Here is an 18,340-nt window from a genome sequence, read left to right on the forward strand (position 1 = left end):
AAAAAAAAAAATTGCTTCTTATGGATGAGCATAGAAAATGGTTTGAGTCAGAATCTATTCCTGGTGAAGATGCTGTGAATATTGTTGAAATGACAACAGAGGATATAGAATATTCCATAATCCTAGTTGATAACGTAGCAGCATAATCCTAGTTTGAGAGGATTGGCTAATTTTGAAAGAAGTCCTGCTGTTGACAAAATGATACCAAATAGTGTCATATGCTGCAGAGAAATCTTTCATGAAAGGAAGGGTCAATCTACTTGGCATACTTTGCTGTTGTCTTATTATTTTAAGAAATTGCCACAGCCACTGAAGCTCCCAGCAACCACTATCCTGAACAATCAGCCCTCAACATCAAGTCAGGACTAGCAAAAATATTATTATTTATTTACTGAAGGCTGAGATAAAAATTAACATTTTCCAGCAATAGACTTTTTATTTTTATTTTTTTGAGACAGAATCTCACTCTGTAACTTAAGCTGGAGTGCAGTGGCACAATCCTTCACCTCCTGGGTTCAAGTGATTCTTGTGCCTCAGCCTTCCAAGTAGCTGGGACCACAGGCATGCGCCACCATGCCCAGCCTGCCTGCCTACCTGCCCACCCTCCGTCCCTCCCTCCCTCCCTTCCTCCCCTCCCTTCCCACCTTCCTTCCCTTCCTTCCCTTTCTTTTCTTTCCTTGGGTCTTACTCTGTCACCCCAGCTGGAGTGCAGTAGTATGATCATGGCTCACTCAGTCTCAACCTCCCAGTCTCAAGCAATTCTCCTGCCTTAGCCTCCCGAGTTGCTGGGACTGCAGGAGGACACCACCACGCCTGACTAATTTTTGTATTTTCTGTAGACACAGGGTTTCCCAGGCTGTGGAACTCCTGAGCTTAAGGGATCCGCTCACCTCAGCCTCTCAAGTGCTGAGATTACAACTGTGAGCCACTGCATCCTGCCTGGGCAGGAGTTTTCTTTGTGGGAAAGCTTTCAACTACAGTTTCCTTTTTCGTAGTGCTACTCATGTATTATCTTCTTCTGAGAGCTTTGGTTTATATATTTGCAAAGATTTGGTCTGTTTCATCTGAGTCGTGGGATTTAAGCACAGAGTTGCTCATAATGCTCTCTTATCACCTGTGGAATCTGTAGTCCTGTTACATCACTCATCCCTGTTAATTGGTAATTTGTGTCTTCTTTATAACCCCAATCAATCTGGATAGAGGTTTTTTGGTTTTATTGACCTTATCAAAAAGTGTTTTCGGCCAGGCACAGTTGCTCAAGCCTGTAATCCCAGCACTTTGAGAGGCTGAGGCTGGTGGATCACCTGAGGTCAAGAGTTCAAGACCAGCCTCACCAACATGGTGAAACCCCATTTCTATTAAAAATACAAAAATTAGCCGGGCATGGTAGCGGACACCTGTAGTGCCCACTACTCAGGAGGCTGAGGCAAGAGAATTGCTTGAACCCGAGAGGCGGAGGTTGCAGCGAGCCTAGATGGCAACATTGCACTCCAGCATGGGGGACAGAGCAAAACTGTCTCAAAAAGAAAACCAAAAAAAAAGTTAGTGTTTCATTTTATTGATTTTTCTCATTTGTTTTACTCTTTCCTATTTCATTGTTTTTCTTCTGATCTTTGTAATATACTTTCTTCTGATTTCTTTGGGTTTACTTTACCCTTTTTCCTGTGTTCTAAGTTGGAAGCAGAGCTTATTAATATGAGGCCTTTTTTATTTTCTGATATAGCCATTTAGTTTTATTATTTTCCCCATAAATAGTGCTTAAGCAGAATCTCTCAAATTTTGATGCATTGTTTTCATTTTCAGTTACTTCCAAATACTTTATTTCCTTGATTCTTAGGTAATTTAGAGATATTAAATTTAGTATCCAAATATTTTGGGATTTTCCAGGGATCTAGTTTTTATTAATTTCTAGTTTAATTTCATTGTAGTCAAAGTACATACTTTGTATGACTTGTATGACTTGAATTTCTTTAAATGTATTAATTCTTGTTTTATGGCTCCAGATATAGTCTGTCTTGTTAAATATATCATTTGCCCTTGAGAAGAATGTGTGTTTTGCTGTTGCTATGGGGAATATTTTGTCAGTGTTAATGAGGTCAAGTTGAGTGATAGTGTTCAAGATTACTGTACTCCTTCTGATTTCTTCATACTTGTTCTGTCAACCATTGAAAGAAGGGTTCTATTAATTTTTGCATTTGTCTATCCTTTTAGTTTTATCAGTTTTTCCTTTTGAAGCCTTGTTAAGATTATTGGCCTCTTGATTAATTCACCACTCTCTATCTTTAGTAGTAGTTTTTTGCTCTCAATTTACTTTGTCTCACATTAATATAATCACTCCAGGTTTCTTTTGACTAATCTTAACATGGTATATCTTCTTCTGTCCTTTGGCTTTTAACCTATTTGTGAATTTAATAAAGTGTGTGAAAAATTTTTTTTTAATGGATGAGAGATTTCTATGTTGCCCAGGCTGGCCTCAAACACGTAGCCTTGCGTCCTCATGTGCCAGGACAAGTGGCCTGAGCTACTGTGGCTCCCACATTTTTTATGGATAACATTTGGGCTTTGCTTTTTTGTCTCCTAATTCACGTGTTTAGAATGTTAACATTTAGTGTGGTAATTGCTTTGGTTAGGTTTAGATCTCTCATCTTGCTATTTGTTTTAGAATAGCTTTAGACTTACAGAAAAATTGAGACGATTGAGCACACAGTGTTCCCACATAGCTGGCACTCAGCTTTTCCTACTCTTAACACCTTTTATTAATATGGTACATTTGTCCCGATCACTGAACCAGTAGTGATACATTTTGACCTAAATGTCCTTTTTCTATTGCAGGATCCCAGCTAGGAACCATATTTTATTTAATTTTATGTCTCCTTAGGCTCCTCTTGGCTGTAACAGTTTCCCAGGCTTTCCTTGTTTTTGGTAATTTTGATATCATAGTTCTGAAGAGTACTAGTCAAGTATTTTGCAACATTCTCTTCTCTTAGGATATGCTTTTCTCGTTATGATATTACAGTGTTAATGGGTTTGAGAAGGTAAAACACCGTTTCTATCACATATATCAAGGGTGCACACTGTCAGCGTGACTTACCACTGTTGGTATGATCTTGATCACTTGGCTGTTTACTGGGTTTCTCACTCTGAAGTTACCCTTTCCCTCCCTGTTTCCATGTTGTACTGTTTGGAAAGAAGTCGCTGCATACAGTCCAAACATAAGGAATAGGGATTTATGGTCCCCCTCCATGAGGACACAAATATTTGTAAATTATTTAAAATTCTTATGTATGGGAGATTTGTCTCTTCTCCTTTATTTATTTACTTATTCAACTATTTATAGCAGTATGGGTTCAAGAATGTTTGTTTTATACTTTTGGTTATAATCCAATACTGCTTTATTTTGTTGTTCAAATTATTGTTCTTGCTTTGGCCATTAGGAGTTCTTCTGGTTGGCTCCCTTTGACATACTCCATCAACGTAGGCTTTTTGTGGTTATTTTGTTTGGTTTGGTTTTTTTTCTCCTTGCTTCAGCCCTAGATTCAGCCATTTCTCCAAGGAGCGCTGGCTCCTTCATTGGAGAGTGATATCAGAACTCAAGATTGAGTACGAGGTGTGTTCTGTTTATTTTTGTCCCATCTGTTCTTTGTTCCTCTTTCGCTCTTTCTCTGTTTTTCTTTGGAGTAGGCTTCTTTTTCCTTGTTTTGTTGTTTTAATGGTTTCTTTGCGTTTTACTCCACTTCTTTCGGTTAACACAGTCTACCTTCAGATGGCTGCGTGCTGCGTCACATAGAGCGCAGCATCAGGGCGGTCTGCTGTCATTTTTCGTGGCCTGGATGCTTTGGTCATCATGCATTTTGCAGTTATGCGAAAACTGACAATATATTGTTTTTATTTTTATTTAAGTCAGTTATTTTTAAAAGAGATATAAGTTATAATAAGCAAAAAAAGCATACATATTTATCCATGTCGTGGTAGTTTCTGGTGCTCTCTGTTCCTTTGTGTAGATTTTCTCTGTGTTGGGGGCTGACTGTGGCAGGGTCTCCTGTTACACTTGAGCTGAGCTACTTGATGTTGTCCGAAGCTTACTGATCCTCTGTGCTGGTTGGTCATACTTCTCATTTCTGTGTTTCATTTTGGGAAGTTTCTGTTACTGTATCTTTCTGTATCTTTAGGTTCCCGAGTCTGTCATAATGCCCACCCTGTTAATCTCATCAAGTATTTTTAGTACCAGACATTGGAGTTTCATCTCTAGCAGTTTTTTCTTTTCTTTCTTTCTTTTTTATTTTTTTGGTAAGTTTCATGTCCTTACCTGACTTTAAACATATGGAATACAGTTATGGTAACTTTCAGTGTGTCCTTATCAGTTAATTTTAACATCTTTGTCAGTTCTGGATTGATTTCTGTTGGTTGACATTTCTCAATGTCATGTGTCAGATATTCTTGCTTCTTTCTTTGCATGCATGCTAATTTTTAGTTAGATCGAATTTTACTTTATTCAGGGCTTAGTATTTTTGTAGTTCTTTAAATATTTGATTTTTGTTCTGGGATGCAGCTAAGTTTCTTAGAAACAGTGTGATCCTTTCATATCTTGTTTTTAAAGATGTGTTAGGCGTGCTGTGTGGGGCCTGTTTTCTACCGCGGAGGCAGGGCTCTACAAGATTTTCTTTTGGGGACAGTTACCATTTCAGGCCCTGCACATGAATGACATGTATTGTTATACGTGGGGTAGTTTCATCACATCCTTGCTTTGCAAAGAACCTGTCTGACTACTTGGTGGGGCCTGGGCCCCTGCAATTCTCTGGAGCTCCTCTTGCTGTCCTGTACATTCAGCCTCTCCATCTCCTGCATTGTCTTGATCTCTTCATCACAGCCATACGCTGGGTTCCCACCTGACTTCCTACTCCCTGGGCACAGCCTGGGACTTTCCCCAAGGGAGTGGGCTGAACGTGTGGGGGTTACTTTAGTGTCTCATGTTACATAGGAATCCATGTCCTTTGTTGCCCTATGTCCCACATCTGGAAAACCATCGTTTCATCTATCTTACTTGGTTTCTTAGTGATTTTAAAAGGAAAGCTAACCTAGTCCCTGTGATCCTATCTTGCCTAGGGGCAGATTGCCTGTGTCTTACTGATACCACATGCCCAACCTCCAATCTCCCTGAGAGCCCGCCTCACTTCCTTGTCATTGACTTTGCTTCCCGGTCTCCTCTGCAGTGCCAGGCGTTACTTCCATGGTTGGGTCATTCCCCATCTTTCTAAGGTGGTATTATTGCCCACCTTAGGTGAAACTACCCTGGGCAGCCTGTCTTTCACAGCAGAACACTTCAGCTATCTGCTTGCTGTCCCCATCTCCTTGCTTCCATTCTCTCTTGAATCCAATCCAGGTAGACAGTTGTCCTAAGTGACATTTGTCGAGCTCTTTAATGATGCTGGTGCAGCAAGATCCAGTAGTTAGTTCCAACTTCTTAACTTACCTGCCTTTACTGTGTTATCTTATTGTGGATGATTCTCTTGGCTCCTAACTACGCAGTACCCTAATGGTGTTCTTACCTTGCTGACTGTGAACCTGTGTCCTTTGGCCCTCATGCGCTTGCCTCCTGCTGAAGGTGGGAGTGTCCTGGGTTCATTCGTGGACTGCTTCTCTTTATTCCCTTGTGGCTTCATCACCACCTGTCACTTGGAGAGTCCCGTCTAGTGGTCTGTCCTCAATGATTGCATTACCTTGTGGCTGGTGTCTGTCTATACCATGGGACCAGAGATCTTTTCATTTTTTTTTTTTCATTCAAGAATTTTCTTCCTAGACCACAGAGATCTTTTCAAAATGTCAGCCCTGAATTGGTGTTCTATTAAGTTTAGGTTATTCTAGTGTTCTACTTGATCTGTTCATATACATCAGCCTCTGTGACCCCATTTCTTACTGTGTCCGTCACCCCTCTTCTCAGCTATGCCGGGCTCCTACTGCTGGACTTGACCCCTGTGCTTGAAGCACCCCACTTAGAACACACTTCCCACCTTCCTGCATGTCCCACCCCTCCCCCATCAGGTCCCATGGCACTTCCTGTCCAGAGGGCACCAGGCCTAGTCTCCCCTCATTCTGGGTTGTTTCTTCAGTGTCAGTTTCTCTCTGACATGATGTTCATAGTTGCTGATTAACCGTCTGTCATCTGCCTCTCCCATTAGAGTGTGGGCTTCATGAGAACAGAGGCTTTGCCTTATTCAGGCTGAATTCACAGAGCCTGCAATAGTGCCTGGCACATAGAAATACTTAGTAAATACCTATTAAATATGGGGACGTGGAGTGTGAATTTAAATGAGTGATCCGGAGATGCCTTCTAGATGGACAGTGGCATCAGGTTGTGTTTTCAGTTTTTGGTCTCATTAAGACCCATGGTTTGGTTTTGTGTTATGATTGCTTTAGCAGTTTTTTGTTTGTTTGTTTTTGCTGATGGGGTGGATTTTACTAAGCTCATTGTATAACACTATGCAAACTCTCTGTCCCTCTTATTTGTCCTGAACTCTCCACTTTGTCTTTGTCTTTTTGTGGTCTTTAACTTTGACTTTTAAGATATCAGTCTGTCTTGTGTTAGAATGGCTCATGTATGATTGTACCATGCTAATTTGTATAGGAACGTAGGAAAAAACTTAGTTCTTAGCATTTCAATGCCTGTCATCTCAACATGATTAAAATACCTGTTTACTCAGTGTCCAGAGTTCAGCTCCATCTTCTAGAGCTCCTACGTCCACAGCCCTGTCCTCCCCGTGACCACACACACCATGCCCTCTGGCATCCTCTCAGAAATTTCTTCCAGGATTTAGAACCAGCTTTTGTTTCCTCTTGAAGATCTGGTTTATTTATCATTCTCTTATAAGAACTGTGTAACACAACAATTCCTCAGTTCCTTTGACTATCTGGAAGTTTTAAAGGCAAATTTAAGCCTCTGTTGTAGAAACTGTCTAGTCCTAGGAACTGTGTGTTTATGATCTCCAGCCTGGGGTTTTTTGTTGTTCCTGTTATTTGTTTGGTTTTGCCTGTTATCCTTTTTGTTGTTGTTTCAATTTTTTCCTCTATATTTTATTATTGTTCAGTGTCTGTGTGTGTGTAGGTTACTTGAAAATTCCTTTTGAGACAAGACTTTAACTAAGCTTACACTTGTGATTCCTGGTTAGAAAAAAAAAAAGCCCTTGTTAAACTGCTTATGAGACTTAGATTATTTTTCTAAACTGTGCTGTTTTGTTTTGGGGAATAAAGGGGTAGATTTTTTTTTTACATGATTTACTTTTTGATAGGTAAAATAGCATTTTTCATCCTCAATATGCACTTATGTAGTTGTGTTAGAATTTGAAAGCATTACAACTGCTGTACTGAATTGTCTGCTTCCTAAATTTTAAGCCATTTTTCCTAAGTTGATCATTACTTTTCTGTAGGAGGAAATGAGTCTCAACCAGAAAGCCAGGAAGACCCCCGAGAAGTACTTAAAAAAACATTGGAATTCTGCTTATCTAGGTGAGGCTGGTGATGGTTTTTCTAGTACCTGATATTTCTGATACTGTATAAATAGTTAAGTTACATACAAATATAAGATTTTGTGAAAGAGTATGTATCTACTCATATCCATATAAATGTGTATATATATATATATATATGATGTGGAGTATTGAGTAATAACTATCTTTTGACATTTGAGAATGGAAGGTAACCCTCATGTCAGTGGTCCCCAGAGTTGAGGCCACAGTGATCTTGGCAGTCACTGTCTGAAGTGCTGTCTGAAGTGCCGTGCCTGGCCTGGCCTGGCCTGTGCTGCTGAATCAGACTCTTCATCACACTGAAATTTGAGAACCAATGTGCTATGTTGTTTCTGAAAACACACCTCATACTGAGATAGCAACTTGTTTTACTTATGTAACACTCAATTTTAATAATTTTTCCCTTGAATAATACCTTTTTCTTAGTAAAACCTTTAAAGTTCCAATGGCAGAACTGGACATAAAGGAAAATGGGATTGGGTTTGATGTAATTTCTCCAAGTATGACGATAAACCAGTTGGACATGTGTAAGATTTTCTGTCAGTGATGATGATTTTCCACGTGTTTTCTCTGGAGCCCTGAGGATTCCACACAGGTGTCTGCTAGGGGCTCCTTGAAGCTGGTGTGGCTGTGTGAGGTGGAGGTGTGAGGGGCTTTGCTGACCTCCTCCCCATGCCCATGCTGTTCCACATTTGGAGCCTGAGCGAACCCGGACCATGACACAGTAGACACAAAAGGTGCTGGGGTACCAGTTGAGCACCCTAGTGGAGCACAAGTGTGAGCTCTCTGCCACTCACGCCTGTCTGTAGTCCCACGGGGCCAGAATCAGCTACACCTGGAAGGCCCCAGAGATGAGGGTGGAATAGGGCCTCTTTCTGCATGTCCTTTGTTTGATTGGCAGTCATGGGCCTTCACCGAGGGACACTGAGCAGAGGCTCCAGGAACCCAGCACTATGCTCAGTTTTGAAATGTTTTTTGGGCCTTCTTCACTACATTACACAATGTCTTTTCTTGAGAAATCACAGGAAACATTGATCTTTGGCCAAAACACCAGAAAATAGCTCATCTTGGCCCAAACTGCTGATTATTTGTGGCTCACCTTTGGATTTTTTGGGTAAAGCTACTGATTCTGTTTCCTTCTTTTGAATTCTGGCTGCTAGGAAGCCAGGACTGGATATAACCTCTCTAGTGAGTGCTCCAGAGTCTACAGGAAGAATTTTGGGAATGACCTTATCCTGGCCCATCCTGTTCCACATGGCTTTTTATGTTTTCCCTTCTTGTTCATTCAGCTGGATTTCTTTACTTAAAAAAATTTTTTTATTTTTTTTGAGACAGAGTTTTACTCTTGTCTCCCAGGCTGAAGTGCAATGGCACAGTCTTGGCTCATTGCAACCTCCACCTCCCAGGCTCAAGTGATTCTCCTGCCTCAGCCTCCCGAGTAGCCGGGATTACAGGTGCCTGCTACCCCGCCTGGCTAATTTTTATATTTTTAGTAGAGATGGGGTTTCACCACGTTGGCCAGGCTAGTCTCAAACTCCTGACTCCAGGTGATCTGCCTGCTTAGGCTTCCCAAGTGCTGGGATTACAGGCAAAGGCTACCATGGCTGGCCTGACAAAATTGTATGTGTTTTTAGTAAACTCCTCAAATACTTTTCAGGACAAAAATGAGAGCTATCAATAGTTACATCTTATGTAAAAATAATCATCATCTCATGAATTTTGATTGTAGAAAGTGCAGTATACTTTTACTTGTGCTCTCCCAGCCTCTCCAAGGCAGAGATTCTGAAAAAATTTACCTGAGGCCAGAGAGACAGCAAATAACAGATGGAGCCTGGGCTCAGATTTACCTCCAAAGCGATACCATGCCACACTCACGGCTCTTGTGAAACTGGAATTGCTGTAGGTGAAACTTCCTTTTAAAGAAATATTGATTAAAGGAGATTGTTTTCTTTCAACAGGGAGAACCTTGCTAGTGACATGTATCTTATATCACAGATGGATAGTGACCAGTATGTGCCAATCACAACGGTGGCTAACCTTGACCACATCAAGAAGCTCAGCACTGATGTTGACTTGATTGTGGAAGTGCTAAGATGTAAGTAAATGACAAGGTTAAATTAATAATGCTTATCTTTAGATTATTTGTCTTATCAGTATGAACCTTTAAACCTATAGCTATCAAATGTTAAGGTTCTTGATGGCAAATCAGATCCTTCTCTGGACTTTCATTCCTTCCTGCCCAGGTCCAGTAATTCTGGAATAGTGCCTGATAGTCTCAGGGAGTGCCAGTTGAATCCATCATGAAACCCCAAACAAGTTTTTGGTCATATGAAATAGAAAAGGAATATTTTTAATGGGGATTTTAAAGACAGATGTTTCATTCATAAAAAACAAAATAAAAATAACATTTATAGTTAAAGTAAAATACATTTTAATTACAGTTTTGCCACTAAAGGAGTTTCTTTCAAATTGCAACTTCCTGTTAATGTTTTGATGAAATATTTTTGCCTTTTTCTTAAAATTATGTTTTGGATGAAGTTGTTTCTTTGAAGTTTGGCAATATCAAACAGTGTTTAAGCATTAAGTGCAGGTGGTGCCTACTACTTAGTTTTGAGTGATTGGACATCGCTAAGCCTGACTTAAAGTATCATTTAAGTCCACTCCTACACTAACACAGAAGGTTTTCACCTTGTCCCTGGCTTAGCAGCTCTGCTGAAGACTGCAGATTTTTTTTTCTTGTGTGGATATGACTTTACAAGTAGTATAAAAAGATGAGCATCTTGCCTTAAAACTTAGTTGGATTTTTTTTAATCACAAATAAAAGTCTTCTATTTTTCTGTTTTTAGACAAATGTCATGGGTTATTAGATTATCGGAGACAGTGAGGAAACTGACAAACATAATTACCATTGACTGTGAATTCTGAGAGTGGCACTGCCATCTCCCAGGATGGCGCTCTTCTCCCTGGTGTCACCATGCAGAACAGAAGCTGTTGTCTATGCCAGCTGAATTTCGCTCCGTCTTTGAAAGGCCAGCAGCATTTTTATCCCTGTTTATACTCTGAAGTCTTTTTGGTTATGATTAGGAGTTCCAGGTTTAGTTATTCCTTTTAGGACAGACCTTGCAAACGCTGCTACCCTACTGAGATGATTTCTCAGTTGTTAGTGGCAAGGGGTGTTTCCACCAACCATGAAGATATTAAATTGCTCTCTGTGGTTGCTTAAGAGAGCCCATCTTCCCATGGGCGATCCAGAGCAGCCTCATCACCTATTTTACCCCAGCTGCTCCCACCTTCTTTATGACTGTTAACCTTTTATCCATTTGCACTTAGCCCTTTAGTTTCTCATTTTGTCTTTTTTCACTCAATTTTTGGACAGAACTGTACATGCCTTTGTAAGAACCTGAGTGATAAGAATTATAGTTAGCAAGTTTATCACATTAATTGTAGTTCTGAAGAGGATGAAGATGTCATCAGTAGGTCCACAGGAGCAAAGTTCTCATCATATTTTTTTTTAATTAAATTAAATCAATGAATTTATTTATTTTTGAGATGGAATCACACTCTGTCACCCAGGCTGGAGTGCAGTGGTGCCGTCTCAGCTCACTGCAACCTCTGCCTCCCGTGTTTAAGTGATTCTTGTGCCTCAGCCTCCCAAGTAGCTGGGGATTATAAGTGTACCCTAGCATGCCCAGCTAATTTTTTGTATTTTTAGTAGAGACAACGTTTCACCATGTAGTATTGCCAGTCTCAAACTCCTGACCTCAAGTGATCTGCCTGTCTCAGTCTCCCAAAGTGCTGAGAGCCACTGTGCCTGATCTCATCTTATGTTTAAATCTTGTGCCCAAAATACCTAGCAAAGACTCAGACACATAGCAGATGCTTGATGAGTATTTAATTTTATCTTTTTAAAAATTAAACTCAAGATTGTCTGAATGATTTTACTTTAATTTGAATACTGCAGCTCTTGTATTAAGTTGTCTAAGTTACATTTCTAGATTATTTTTAATATCATAATGCACATACAGTGTGTGTCCCAGTATGTCTGATTCAAGTACTGTTTTTACCCTTAATATAACTGAAACTGCCAATTAAAAAGACATGCTAAAATATTTGTCACCAGAATAAATACATTATGTTACATTCACACAGTGAGTACCAGAGCTGTTACAGTGAGCTAGAACTACATATTCCAACAAGAATAAATTTTAAAATGAGAATGTTTATAAAAGCATGTTTCCAAATTTGTGCAAGATGATACCATATATATAAAGCTTGGGGTTGTGTAAAGCTGAAGCACAGGGATTTTTGTGGGTTCAGAGGAGCACAGAGGTGGTGTGAAAGCATAATGGGATTCATTGTCGCATCATGGGAGGAGGTGAGTTGGGCAAGGAGTGAAGTACAGAGGGTATCACCCCTGCTGTATGGAGGTAGAATTTACATACCATAAACTATACATTCTAAGTGTGCATATTTATACACCCATGAAACTACCACAATCACGATACCAAACATAGCCACCATAGCCTGCCCCCGCCAAGCTTCCTCTACTCCCTCTCCTGGCAACCACTGATTTGCTTCCTGTCACTACAGATTAGTTTGTAGTGTTTACAAATTTGATGTGAATGGAGTCGATTATGCAATATCACTTTCTTTTGGTCAGGCATAACTATTTTTTTGTTTACTGGATTAGTAGGTGATTACTTCTTTTTGCTGGGAAGTATCCTCTCGAGTGGATATTCCCAGTTGGTTTATGCACCTACTAGTTATAGTCATTTAGGTTATTGCCAGGTTTTGACCACTACAAATTGCTATGAACACTTGTGTAAAAGTCTTTGTGTGACCATGTGCTTCCCTCTGTCTCGGGTAAATAACCAGAAGCGGAATGTCTGGATTGTCTGGTTAGCTGTATGATTAACTTTGAAACTGCCCATCTGTTTTCCAAAGTGGTTGGACCATTTTACAGTTGGCCACCACCAGCAGGGATGAGAGCTCCAGTTGCCCCATATACTTCTGACGCTTGGTATGTAGTCATGTTAATTTTATGTTTTCTAATAACTGGATAGTGGTATCTTATTGAGGTTTTCACTTCCGTTTCTCTAGTGGTTAATGAAGGTGAGCATTTTTTTAATGTGCTTATTTGCCTTCCTTTTTCTTCTTTGCAGAAGTGTCTGTTAAGAAGTCCCACACATACTTTATTAGTTTTAGTAACAATTGAGTCCTTTCTTTAGAAGTCGACTTTATTTTTTAAAACAGTTTTAGACTCACAGCAAAACTGAGCAAAGTAGAGACATCTCCCATATAGTACCTGCACACATGTATGGCCACTTCCCTTATGAACATTCCCCACCAGAGGAACATTTACAACTGATGAAACTACACTGACACATCATTATCACCTGGAGTCCACAGTTTGCATAAGGGTTCACTTCGTGTTGTGTATTCTGTAGATTCAGACAACTGTATTGTGACATGTGTCTACCATTACAATATTATATAGGATAATTTTGCTGACCTAAACATCCTCTGAGCACCACCTGTTCATCCCTCCCTCCCCCTAATTACTGGAAACGACTGATCCCGTAGTTTCACCTCTTCCAGAATGTCATAGAGTTGGAATCCTATAGGACATAGTCTTTTCAGATTGGCTTCTTTCACTTAGCAATATACGTTGAAGGTTCCTCCATGTCTTCATGGCTTGATAGATCATTTCCTTTAGTGTTGAATAATAGTTAATTGTCTGGATGTCCCACAGTTTGTTTATCCATCTACCCACTGAAGGACATCTTGATTACTTCCAAGTTTTGGCAGTTATGAGTAAAGTTGCTATAAACTCTGTGTGCAGAGTTTTACATGGACATAATTTTTTAGCACCTTTGGATAAATACCAAGGAGCACAATTGCCAGATCATATGCTAAAAATATGATTTGTTTAATAAGAAACCACCAAATTGTCTTCCAAAGTGGATGTACCACTTTGCATTCCCATCAGCAGTGAATGAGAGTTCCTATTGCTCTACATCCTTGCCAGCATTTGTTGGTATCATTGTTTTGGATTTTTGCCGTTCTAATAGTTATGCAGTGGCATCTCATTGATGTTTTAATTTGCATATTCTTTCTCTCTCTCTCTCTCTCTCTCTCTCTCTCTCTCTCTCTCTCTCTCCCTCCCTCCCTCCCTCTCTCTCCCTCTCTCTCTCTCTCTCTCTCTCTCTCTCTCTCTCTAAGTTTTGCTCTTCTTACCCAGGCTGGAGTACAATGACGCCATCTCAGCTCACGTCAACCTCTACCCCCCGAGTTCAAGCGCTTCTCCTGCCTCAGCCTCCTGAGTAGCTGGGACTACAGTTGTGTTCTACCACGCCCAGCTAATTTTTGTATTTTTAGTAGAGATGGGGTTTCATCATGTTGGCTAGGATGGTCTCAGTCTCTTGACCTCGTGATCTGCCCACCTTGGCCTTCTAAAGTGCTGGGATTACAGGCATGAGCCACCACGCCCAGCCAAGTTTGTTCATTTTCTTATTGTTGAGGTTTTTAGATTTTTTTGTATTTTGATGTTAACAGTCCTTTATCAGATGTATCTTTTGCAACTATCCATCTGTCAATGGCTTGTCTTCTCATCCAGTTGACATTGCCTTTCACAGAACAGAAGTATTAAATGTTAATGAAGTTTTTCATGGATGAAGCCTTTGGTGTTGTATCTAAAAAGTTATTGTCAGACCCAAGGTCTTCTAGATTTTCTCCTGTGTTTTGTACGACTTATGGTTTTGCATTTTACACTTAGGTTCATGATCCATTTTGTGTTAATTTTTATGAATGGTGGCGCCAGGTCTGCATCTAGACTAATTTTCTGCATATGGATGTCGAGTAGTTCAGCACCACTCATTGAAAAAGATGCTGCTTTGCTCCTTGATCACATTGTCAACGATGTATGTGTGTGCACGTTAATATGTATTTCAGGTATTCTGGATACAAGTCCTTATCACACACGTGTTTAACAAATATGCTCTCTCAGTCTACAACTGTTTTTTTGTTGTTGTTGTTCTATCAGTGTTTTTCAAGAAGCAGAAGTAGTAATTCTTTATATAGTCTAATTTGTTAGTTTTTTTCCTGTTACAGATCTTGCTTTTGGTGTTGCACATAAGAAATCTTTGCTTGGCCCAAGGTTATGATAGTTTTCCTTATATTAGTTTTATGTTTTACATTTGAACATTGGAGTCTGTGATCTGTGTTGTGCTGATGTTTGTACATGGTATGGGGTGTGGATCCTGAGTGCATCTGTTACAGCACCACGAGTGTCTGGGCCCTTGTATTGACTGCCCATGCACCTGGGTGTTGATCTCTGGAACATGTGTTCTATTCCCTTGATTACTTTTCTGATTTAGTAAAGACATTGTAGTATCGTGATCGCTGTAATGTTATACTAAGTCTTAAAGTAGGACGGATCCTCCAGCTTTGTTGTGGTTTGCCTACATGTTTTGCTTTTGTGTATAAATTTTAGAATAATTGTGACAGTTTTTCAAAAAGTCCTGTTCGTGTTTCTATTGGGATTGCATTGATTCTGTAAATTTACTTGAGAAGTTACCGATTCTACCAATGTTAAGTTTTACAACCAACAAGCACAGAGTATGTCGTTATTTTGGTCTTTAAAATGTTCTCTTGGCAGTGTTTTGCACTTTGCAGCATACAAGTCTTTGATATCTTTTGTCAGATTAAGATATAAAAACTAAGTTATAGTCATGCACCAGTTACCTTTCTTGTAGAGTAAGCTTTGGTGTTTTGTGTCTTTAAAGAAATGTTTCTATTTCATGTAATTTATTAGTGTGAACTTTTTTATAATATTCCATTGTTATCTTTTTCCTGTTGATAGAACCTGTAATGATGTTGCCCATTTCCATTCCTGATGCTGTTAGTTTGTGTCTTTGCAACAGTGGGCACCTCTGAGCCCTAATTACGATCATTACGTGCCGTGACTCGAATCTGTGCATTGCATAATTTCATAGATGTGATACCAGAACACAATAAAAGTTTATGTAAAAACTGCAAAATCTAAACTAGGCCTATAGCTGCAGCCACGTGAGCACCCTAGTGTGAACAATGCATGGCCGTTAGGTAAGAGAGCATCATCAGCAAGCCAGCAAAGGGCTTACCGAATCAGTTATAAGAAGACAAGATTATTTCATCTTAGGTACTTGTGGAAAGGAGAAAGCCACTAACCCTGTATTTTAATCTGCCTTTAGTACTTGACCGGTTTAGAACCTTTGTTTCATACTCTTGCATACATTATAGCTCTTGTAGGATTTTTAAATGTCCATAGTTTTGAAAAATTTAACAGGTGAGATTGGTTTAAACCTTTTGTGTTAGGCTAGCAAAATTTTTGACAGTTTGCCCAGTGTTTGCAGATTTCTTTAGCTTATTTAGTATACTATACAGTGTAACACATTCCACTGGCATATCACATTTTAGTATTTTTGTTTTACCATTGATTTTTCTTTTCTTTATAGCTTTACCTTTAGTCCAAGTGGATGAAAAGGGAGAAAAAGTAAGGCCAAATCAAAATCGCTGCATAGTAATATTGCGTGAAATCTCTGAATCTACCCCTGTGGAAGTAAGTAATTTCTCCACTGAAGGTTACTTGGATGTTTTCCTGAAGGTCTTTGTTGGTTTTTATTTTTATTTTTACTTTTATGTTTTTTTGGGGCTGTGTATTTTGTAGACTGAATTCTTATTAACACTGTTTTCCCAGGATTTACACACACTGAGAGTTACAGAGTAGGAGGCAACGACTCCCAAACCTTTTGATCCCAGGACTCCTTTATACTAAAGATAGTGAGGGTTTATCCATTACTATAGCAATTAAAAATAACACATTTAAATATTTAGAAAATAAGATTAGCCGGGCACAGTGGCTCAAGCCTGTAATCCCAGCACTTTGGGAGGCCGAGGCGGGTGGATCACGAGGTCAAGAGATCGAGACCATCCTGGTCAACATGGTGAAACCCCGTCTCTACTAAAAATACAAAACATTAGCTGGGCATGGCACTCCAGCCTAGGTAACATGAGTGAAACTCTGTCTCAAAAAAAAAAAAAAAAAAGATTAGTAAACACACAAATCACGATAAAGAGCACTTTTGTGATCAATAACTTTCAAAACAAGTATATTTATGACAGAGGGACGTTGTGAATAACTCTGAGCCACCAGTGTGGCCTAGTCCAAGCCAGCACAGCCACTCTTAGAGAACCAGTAACTTGGGCAGTAATTTTAGGGAACCATGGTATTTGATAGCTTAAAAGTAATGAAAAGCAATCTACTGTTATATGTTGCTGTAAAATCTGCTATTTGCCCAAATGCCTAAACTAAGTTGCTTTGTGTAGTAAACACACTGATGGTTACGCTTGAGATCATAAAGTCAAGTCTTCATGTCAGGTGCTGGGAACGTAGTTTATTCTGCCTCAGAAAAGGGAATCTGCCGTCTCGGGACTCGCAGAACACAGGAATCCTGGTTTGTTATTCGTCTGACATCTCACATGATTTCAGCCTCAGTCATTCATGCTGCATCTTCCCACACACCTTCTCTGTAGAGCAAATCGACATTGCTGCTCAGGCTTCCAAGATTTAGTTTTTCGGTACAAGTGGGTTAGTGTGTGTGAGGGTTTTTTTTTTAAGGAAAACAATTCTCGCATGTGACAAAGGTTAGGATTCCAACCACGTTGTCTGCCTAGCATAAGAAATTCTATAACTCTCATATAAGTATGGTCTTATTCTAGCAAGTTTTACCTTCTTTTCAACACAGGCTGTCTTCACTAGTTCTAATATATGGAAAAAAAGAATTCAGGATTATATATATATATACATATTTTATTAAGGGTCTGAATATGACGGACAAGCATATTTCTTATGGCTAATTTGGACATCTGTATTAATTCAAAGTAATATTTAAAACATAGATCCTAATTTTTAAGACTTGAAATGTTTATAAAACTTTAACCAAGAAGAATTTTTTGCATTTAACAGTAGACATTGATTTTGGAGTTCTGTTATTCAAAACTGCTGACCTTAATGTCTGTTGCAAAACTTGAGCAATGAAAGTCTTGAGAAGGCTTAAAGAAAACTCTTCAATAAAAATTAAAAGTTGTGGACAAAAGGGAAGGAAAATAAGTAGGCCAAAACAATCCACATAAGAAAATAAGTTCCCAAAGACTCTATAACACCCTTCTATTGGGTCTTAGAAGTGTAGGCCAGGAGTTTCCAGAAGATTCTTCCTTAGATGTAACTAGGTGCTTGTCAGTGATTAGTACATTTTAAATACTGATTCTGAGTTTCTTAAAAGTAGGATTTTCCCAGAGGCAGAGGAGTAAACCATTTTTGCCACCAGTAGACTGATAGTCTAGTGGCCTTAAAGTATTATTGGTTGAGTTTAAAAGTCATAATCCTAATTTACCATTAGTGAAGTATGACTTTTGCATTGATGTGTGTGTGTGTGTGTGTGTGTGTGTGTGTGTGTGTGTTTTATCTTTTAACAAGTAAGCATTTGCCAGAGATGAGACAACAACATAAGGTATTAGAATCCCTGGAAATCATTTTTGTAGTTCATTTTGGTTGTTCAATTCCTTTTGTACTTTTTGAAGTGTACCTGGCTAGTAATTTTTTATGGGATGGCCCTTCTTTTCCTGGTGCTGTTTTTCCTCTGAAATCTGGTATGAATATAGCCACTCTCGCTCCTTTTGTTTGGGATTAAATGTGTATTTTTATCTTCTTTTTTTTTTTTTTTTTTTTTTTTTTTTTTTTTTTTTTTTTTTTTTTTTTTTTTTTTTTTTTTTTTTTTTTT

General features: G+C 39.2%; 1 protein-coding gene across 9 annotated transcripts in view; it reads left to right on the forward strand.

Moving 5' to 3' along the window:
* The window catches only part of LARP4B (La ribonucleoprotein 4B), a 115,515-nt gene that overhangs the window by 77,780 nt on the left and 19,395 nt on the right, over window positions 1-18,340 (forward strand). For 7 of the 9 annotated variants that reach the window (XM_037733301.1, XM_017514070.2, XM_017514074.2 and 4 more), the window contains 3 exons: window positions 7,422-7,500; window positions 9,479-9,615; window positions 16,016-16,119. In XM_037733301.1, the coding sequence (XP_037589229.1) occupies window positions 7,422-7,500; window positions 9,479-9,615; window positions 16,016-16,119 (320 nt within the window). Of the gene's footprint in view, window positions 1-7,421; window positions 7,501-9,478; window positions 9,616-13,742; window positions 13,905-16,015; window positions 16,120-18,340 lie in introns of those variants that run through there. The other 2 variants (XM_017514067.2, XM_017514068.2) reach the window with 2 other exon arrangements.

This window comes from Cebus imitator, unplaced genomic scaffold (assembly GCF_001604975.1).
Source record: "Cebus imitator isolate Cc_AM_T3 unplaced genomic scaffold, Cebus_imitator-1.0 Scaffold513, whole genome shotgun sequence".
In the NCBI taxonomy this organism is placed as follows: domain Eukaryota; kingdom Metazoa; phylum Chordata; class Mammalia; order Primates; family Cebidae; genus Cebus; species Cebus imitator.